We start from the raw sequence: 8,659 nt of genomic DNA on the forward strand, positions 1-8,659 counted from the left end.
CAACGTTTTGTCATATCCACAGATTGTTAATGAAGCTTATTAGGTTTGATAGAATAAGTTGAATTTATTGATCCATATATAAAAACGATAATTGAAGCTTTATTTTCCAAACTTACTTTATACTTGATTTTCAGATGACAAAAATGGTACACTGGCTGTCAATGCCGATGGAAGGGTCTTGTACACTGAAAATGGAACTACTGAAACAATCTGTTCATACGAATGGGATGATATCGATGCTGAAGTTTTATGTAGACATCTTGGGCTTGGAATGTCAGGAGGAGCCAAATATCTGCCACGCGACTGGTCATATAATCGAGCTAGTGCCTATGGCGTCTTTTGCATGGGTAACGAAACGGATGCCTTCGATTGTTATGTCAACGAGAACGACACAACAAATGGAATGTGTTATCAGATGGATGATGCAGCAGTTGAGTGCTACGGTATTTTATTTTAATATTTTAATTTTTTTTTTAAATTGGAATGAAATGAGTCGTCTGGGTGGGTTACAGTGTTTTGTCTATCGTTGATAGACACAATTTTGGCTTGTGACCGTGACGTCGTCAACGTCTTTTTGTGATTAACCTCGCTTTCAAATTGAATTTAGATTAAAATTGCTAGTATGAGGAATGACTGTAATATTTTTCTCCATGATTGGAATGACGTAAAAAATGCGCTGCACACTTTAAAATAACCAGCTTCGCAGGTTATACATGTGCACCACATTTTTAAAGTTATTTTTTTGTAGGCAGAAAAAAATATAATATTTATATTATAATATTTGATCTATGGTGTTTACCTTAGGTGATACTTATTGTCCTTCTTGGACTATACGCTATTTTGACTTCGAGCATTACTGAAGGGACAATCATTGTCGAAAAGCTCATCTGGTGTAGAAAATTGGTGCCTTTAAAATTATTTGTAGTGCTATACATCGCCACCAGAGTTATTTACCTTTCAATCTTAACGGAAATGAGTGTACAACATAGTTGTTTTTGTATACTATACTGATATAAGGCTGTTATAACATTCCACTTATACAATCAAATGTCGTTATGTCGTTGATAGGTCATGGAGCTCATATTTGAGATATTTAATTTATTAAATATGGCGGGGAAAAGCCTGGTTCGGACTTTTACCTTACATTTGCATTGGTATTTATATTTAGGTCTCAATTCATCAAAAGAAAGACAATCAAGAATCTGTCAACTGACCTTTGATAAAGTCTTATATTAAAAGATAGAAAGGTGTTATGGGGCACAATATTCTACCATGAAAAAACACCAAGGAGTCCGAACATCTGACACAAATTCCAAAACCTCATCAAAGTTCATCATTGAATTAGATATTTCGTTTTTATTTTTGAAGGGATAAGAAATGACCCAATACATATATAACGTATTATTTTTGCGCTTTATTAATTTATGAAGTGTCGAACTTTTAGTCTTCAATAAACGTAATGACTGTTCGATTTTTTTGCAGGTAACGTGTCATCAACTTCTGTACAAAATACTTTGATGTATTCTACGTCTTCTGTTTTCAACATTCAACCAACATCCATGAATTCCAATATGGTATTTCAGTCTTCTATGAGTACATTGCAAATGCTTTCCAGTAGTTACATGGGAATGAATCCTTCACATCTGTCATCAAGCAACTATATGCAACAATCAAATATACAGCCTTCGTATAGCACAAGTTCGGTTTCAAATAATATTCCAAATCAAAGTACAATTGGATTTCAACAAATAACTTCACAGATTATTCAAAGCAACTCAATGTCACTTGCATCAAGTAGTTACAATGGGCTGTCAGTTATGCATCCAATACAGACAACTTCAATAACTCCATCAATTCTTCCGCAAAGCATGTCACAATTTGTTCAAAATACACCAACATCGTCATCATTTAGCAGCATAAATCCATCTCATATGTTGCAGAATAGCCAGGCGCATGCTAGTGGAAGCTCATTAACTCAGCAAAGTGTGTCTCAGATTATTCATACTTCACAAACCACTCCAGCATTTAGTAGCATAACTGGATCTCCTCTTGTGTATAATAGTCAAGCATCTGCCTTGACAACATCAGTACCTCCGCAGACTATGTCTCATCAAATCCAAAATACACCAATATCAATAGCATTTAGCGGCATTAATGGTTCTCCCCTGGTGCAAAATAGCCAGACGCCTGCGTTGACACCATCAGTACCTCCGTACACTATGTCTCAGGTTATCCAAAGTACACCAACATCAATAGCATTTAGCAGCATTAAAGGATCTCCCCTGGTGCAAAATAGCCAGGCACCAGCTTTAACAATATCAGTATCTCCGTACACTTTGTCTCAGGTTATCCAAAATACACCAACATCAATAGCATTCAGCAGCATAAATGGATCTCCTCTGGTACAAAATAGCAAGACACCTGCTTTGACACCATCAGTACCTCCGTACACTATGTCCCAGGTTATCCAAAATACACCAACATCAATAGCATTTAGCAGCTTTAATGGATCTCCTCTGGTACAAAATAGCCAGGCACCTGTTTTGACGTCATCATTACCTCCATACACTATGTCCCAGGTTATCCAAAATACACCCACATTAATGACATTTAGCAGCAATAATGGATCTCCTCTGGTGCAAAATAGTCATGTACCTGCATTGACATCATCAGTACCTCCATACACTATGTCTCAGGTTATCCAAAATACACCAACCACTCCAGCATTCAGTATCATTATAGGATCGTCTATGATGGGCAACAGCCAGGCACCTGCTTTGACAGCATCATTACCCCCACACACTATGTCTCATGTTATCCAAACAACACCAACATCAATAGCATATAGCAGCGTTTATGGATCTCCTGTGGTACAAATTAGCCAGGCACCTGCATTGACAACATCAATACCCCCACACACTATGTCTCAGGTTATCCAAAATACACCAACAACAACAGCATTAAGCAGCATTAATGGATCTCCTTTGGTACTAAATAGCCAGGCAACTGTTATGACAACATCAGTACCTTCGCATACTATGTCTCAGGTTATCCAAAATACACCAACACCAATAGCATTGAGCAGCATTTATGGATCTCCACTGGTGCAAAATAGCCAGACACCTGCTTTGACAACATCAGTACCACTGCAATCTATGTCTCAAGTTATCCAAAATACACCAACCACTCCAACATTCAGTTACATTATTGGCTCGTCTGTAATGAGCAATAGGCAGGCACCTGTTTTGACAACATCAGTACCTCCGTCCACTATGTCTCATCTAATCCAAAGTACACCAACCTCAATAGCATTAAGCAGCATTAATGGATCTCCTCTGGTACCAAATAGCCAGGCACCTGTTTTGACGTCATCAGTACCTTCACAGACTGTGTATCATGTTATCTTAAGCACACCAACATCAATAGCATTTAGCAGCATTAATGGATCTCCTCTGGTACCAAATAGCCAGGCACCTGTTTTGACGTCATCAGTACCTCCACAGACTATGTCTCCGGTTATCCAAAATACACCAACATCAATAGCATTTAGCAGCATTAATGGGTCTCCTCTGTTGCACAATAGTCAGGCACCTGCTTTTACAACATCAGCAGTACCACTGCAATCTATGTCTCATGTTATTCAACATACACCAACCACTCCAGCATTCAGTAGCATTATAAGATCGTCTGTTATGAGCAAAAGCCAGGCAACTGTTTTGACAACATCAATACCTCCACACACTATGTCTCATGTTATCCAAAATACACCAATCACTCCAGCATTCAGTAGCATTATTGGATCGTCTGTAATGAGCAATAGTCAGGCACCTGTTTTGACAACATCAGTACCTCCACAGACTATGTCTCATGTTATCCAAAATACACCAACCATTCCAGCATTCAGTAGCATTATAGGATCGTATGTAATGAGCAATAGCCAGGCACCTGCTTTGACAACATCAATACCTCCACACACTATGTCTCATGTTATCCAAAATACACCAACCAGTCCAGCATTCGGTAGCATTATTGGATCGTCTGTAATGAGCAATAGTCAGGCACCTGTTTTGACGTCATCAGTACCTCCACAGACTATGTCTCAGGTTATCCAAAATACACAAACATTAATAGCATTTAGCAGCATTAATGGATCTCCTCTGGTGCATAATAGCCATGCACCTGCTTTGACAACATCCGTACCTCCATACACTATGTCTCATGTTATTCAAAATACACCAACCACTCCAGCATTCAGCAGCATTTATGGATCTCCTCTGGTACAAATTAGCCAGGCACCTGTTATGACAACATCAGTACCTCCACAGACTATGTCTCAGGTTATCCAAAATACACCAACATCAATAGCATTTAGCAGCATTTATGGATCTCCTCTGGTGCACAATAGTCATGCACCGGCATTGACAACATCCGTACCTCCATACACTATGTCTCATGTTATCCAAAATACACCAACCACTCCAGCATTCAGCAGCATTTATGGATCTCCTCTGGTACAAATTAGCCAGGCACCTGTTATGACAACATCAGTACCTCCACAGACTATGTCTCAGGTTATCCAAAATACACCAACATCAATAGCATTTAGCAGCATTTATGGATCTCCTCTGGTGCACAATAGTCATGCACCGGCATTGACAACATCCGTACCTCCATACACTATGTCTCATGTTATCCAAAATACACCAACCACTCCAGCATTCAGTAGCATTATTGGATCGTCTGTAATGAGCAATATCCAGGCACCTGCTTTGACAACATCAGTACCACCGCAATCTATGTCTCATGTTATCCTAACTACACCAACAACAATAGCATTAAGCAGCATTAATGGATCTCCTTTGGTACTAAATAGCCATGCACCTGTTATGACAACATCAGTCTCACCCCAATCTATGTCTCATGTTATCCAAAATACACCAACCACTCCAGTATTCAGTAGCATTGTCGGGTCATCTGTTATGAGTAATATCCAGGCACCTGCTTTGACACCATCAGTACTTCCACACACTATGTCTCAAAGCATCCAAAATTCACCGATTACACCTACATCGAACAGTGTAAACGGACCTTCTTTAATTCAAACAACGCAGTCATCACTAGTTAGTGCTTATGTACCTCCTCAAACCACTCAACACATCCAAAATACACCGACTACACCCGCATCGAGCAGCGTAAATGGAGCTCCATCAATTCAGCCTACACTGACCTCTACAAATACACCGACTACACCCGCATCAAGCAGTGTAAATGGAGTTCCGTCAATCCAGCCTACACTGACCTCTACAAATACACCGACTACACCCGCATCAAGCAGTGTAAATGGAGCTCCATCAATCCAGCCTACACTGACCTCTACAAATACACCGACTACACCCGCATCAAGCAGTGTAAATGGAGCTCCATCAATCCAGCCTACACTGACCTCTACAAATACACCGACTACACCCGCATCAAGCAGTGTAAATGGAACTCCACCAATCCAGCCTACACTGTCCTCTACAAATACACCGACTACACCCGCATCAAGCAGTGTAAATGGAGCTCCGTCAATCCAGCCTACACTGACCTCTACAAATACACCGACTACACCCGCATCGAGCAGTGTAAATGGAACTCCATCAATCCAGCCTACACTGACCTCTACAAATACACCGACTACACCCGCATCGAGCAGTGTAAATGGAGCTCCATCAATCCAGCCTACACTGACCTCTACAAATACACCGACAACGCCCGCATCGAGCAGTGTAAATGGAGTTCTGTCAATCCAGCCTACACTGACCTCTACAAATACACCGACTTCACCCGCATCGATCAGTGTAAATGGAGCTCCATCAATCCAGCCTACACTGACTTATACAAATACACCGACTACACCCGCATCTAGCAGTGTAAATGGAGTTCCGTCAATCCAGCCTACACTGACCTCTACAAATACACCGACTACACCCGCATCGAGCAGTGCAAATGGAGTTCCGTCAATCCAGCCTACACTGACCTCTACAAATACACCGACTACACCCGCATCTAGCAGTGTAAATGGGGTTCCGTCAATCCAGCCTACACTGACCTCTACAAATACACCAACTACACCCGCATCAAGCAGTGTAAATGGAGCTCCATCAATCCAGCCTACACTGAACTCTACAAATACACCAACTACACCCGCATCAAGCAGTGTAAATGGAGCTTCATCAATCCAGCCTACACTGACCTCTACAAATACACCAACTACACCCGCATCAAGCAGTGTAAATGGAGCTCCATCAATCCAGCCTACACTGACCTCTACAAATACATCGACTACACCCGCATCAAGCACTGTAAATGGAGCTCCATCAATCCAGCCTACACTGACCGCTACAAATACACCGACTACACCCGCATCAAGCAGTGTAAATGGAGCTCCACCAATCCAGCCTACACTGTCCTCTACAACTACTCATTCTACATCAATAACTTCATCGTCGACTTCAAGTTCTGTAAATACCGCATCTTCTCAACAAACGACCCAAACATCGTCTAGTATGAGTTCAAACTCTTCTACAACGACACAATCAAGTCTATCAAATAATCTTGGATCAGGCAGTAAGTATATCTTTTTGAATATGTCACAGCAATCACCTAATGTACTTTACGTTATTTTCTTTCAAGTTTTACAATTCATTTTAAAATGTACGAAAACAAAAACGAAAAAAACCCACCCCAAAACATAACTATGAATCATAAGCACTGCATAGCGTTTTCTTGCGATAAATAGTATTTATGAAATAGTTTGCGTTATACGTTATTAACTAAATATTTTTTAAAGTTTTCTTTATGCTTCTGAGATAAAAAAAAAAAAAAAAAAAAAAAAAAAAATTACCAAGGCAAACAAATTTATTTGAAATAGAGATATTTTTAGTTCTTACATTAAAAATAAGAACCACGAGGTAAACAAGTCAAACATATTAAACCAAACAACCAACAGGACGGCAAGTCTTATGCCAATTAGAAAGCTATTGACATACAACAGAAAGATCGTATTACTTTAACGAAAAAATATCTTGCAAAAAGTAAAATCACAAAAAAACTGAACTCAAAAAGAAAAAATCAAAACCAAAGCTCAAACAAATGGACAACCGTTTTATTGATATATAATATAATATATATGACTCGCTTCAGGCATTTTCTTATCAAACCTGATTTAATGAAAGTGAAAATTTATCTTTTTATAGGTTCATCTGTATGGTCGTTCTTCAGCACAAAAATAATGATTCTTACAGTTCTTATGATGATAACAATCAAGAAAATGTTTTGCAGAGATGCTTGAATGTAAAACATAGCTTTTCGTGATATTCATTTGTTTAAATGAAAAATCAAATGTGATTCTAGTTTTCAAATATTTATATACTGTTCGTTAATGAAAACAAGAAGTTTGTATGCAGATTGTAATATCAAATTATCAATTTATCAAATCAATCATGTTTAATGAAAAAGTGGAACCAAAGCAATCATGATGCATACTCAAAAGCTTTAACGGAAAAAGATTATTTAACAAGAACACCAACGTCAGTTTTGTAATAAATAAAACTGCAATGTTAGTTTTATTTGGTGTTAGTATAGATTTGTTTTGAATATAAAATTTCTTTAACCTAAAATAATGCTTTGTTCGTCTTTTTTATCTGAATAAGGGACTTCTGCCATATTGCTATAAAAGGATATAGCTAATTTTAACTCTTGGTTAAAAGTTTTTTTTTTTTTATCAAAGGGTTACATACCCAAGGATTAAAAGGATGATGAACGATAGAACTTTAACTCCTGATCACATAACCCCCCATTTAAATAATTTAACTTAGGGTTTTAACCAAGTAATGTTTAACCAGATATATTTTTCAAATACAGCTACACTGGATATGGCATCAAATAGTTCAGTCACTCTATGAGTACTAAATACCGGTAGCTAAAACAATAACACAAGCAGCATTACTGGCAGGTTGCAATCTTATCAGATTTGTCTTAAACGAAAAACGTTTGTCTCCGAGTGCAAAGAAGATGGTAAAAGTCTGCCAAAAATTTATTTCAATGATGGAAAAAATCGTCCCAAATTTCACTCTTTTATTGTTGTTAACTTAACATTAGATTTATTGATTCAAAAATGGATTCAGGCTTTTCAAGGCTAGTTTCGTTAGAAGTATTTTAATGTGGCTTGTAATATTTGTGTCCTAAATACACATTGTTGACATTATTCATGTTATTATGTGCTATTTTCAGCATCTTCGCAACTCTACTAGTTAAAGTAGATCTAGATTCACCGTATTAAATGCCTTTTTTATAATGTATTCCTTATAGTGTTGTCTGTGATTAAAAGGAATCCAACATAGATTCAACATAAGTTTTTGATATTGCTTTGTTCAGATGAAAACATTTTTTTGTATTTTTGTTATTTGAATTTTTTGCTCTAAATTATAGAGTGGACACAATGATCACTATAGGGTGTCTGTCATTAATAAACACTTTCTGGAAGGTAGGCCGACCTGCAAATGGAAAATTGGAGAATGTTGAAGACTTGTCAGAAATTTTACCTTTCAATAGACCTGACTGCACTCAAGTAGGTCTTGTAAGCTACTTATGTATCAGTTAATTTGGGAGTTCTTTG

At 38.1% G+C, this 8,659-nt stretch overlaps 1 protein-coding gene across 1 annotated transcript; it reads left to right on the plus strand.

Annotated features, from left to right (window-relative positions):
- The first annotated feature begins 309 nt into the window (after nucleotides 1-309).
- Nucleotides 310-8,334, plus strand: LOC134722455 (mucin-2-like). The gene is made up of 3 exons (XM_063586078.1): nucleotides 310-443; nucleotides 1,483-6,609; nucleotides 7,239-8,334. The coding sequence occupies exons 1-3, from the start codon at nucleotides 344-346 to the stop codon at nucleotides 7,331-7,333; spliced, it is 5,322 nt and encodes a 1,773-aa protein (XP_063442148.1). The 5' UTR covers nucleotides 310-343; the 3' UTR covers nucleotides 7,334-8,334.
- The last annotated feature ends 325 nt before the right edge of the window (nucleotides 8,335-8,659 follow it).

The sequence above is a fragment of the Mytilus trossulus genome, chromosome 1 (genome assembly GCF_036588685.1).
Source record: "Mytilus trossulus isolate FHL-02 chromosome 1, PNRI_Mtr1.1.1.hap1, whole genome shotgun sequence".
NCBI lineage: Eukaryota > Metazoa > Mollusca > Bivalvia > Mytilida > Mytilidae > Mytilus > Mytilus trossulus.

Excerpts from the sequence above, each read along its gene's own strand:
- LOC134722455 (XM_063586078.1), top strand. The coding sequence starts at position 344 with ATGGGTAACGAAACGGATGCCTTCGATTGTTATGTCAACGAGAACGAC. Across the intron at positions 444-1,482 it reads TGCAGCAGTTGAGTGCTACG|GTAACGTGTCATCAACTTCT; the intron begins GTATTTTATTTT and ends ATTTTTTTGCAG. Across the intron at positions 6,610-7,238 it reads AAATAATCTTGGATCAGGCA|GTTCATCTGTATGGTCGTTC; the intron begins GTAAGTATATCT and ends ATCTTTTTATAG.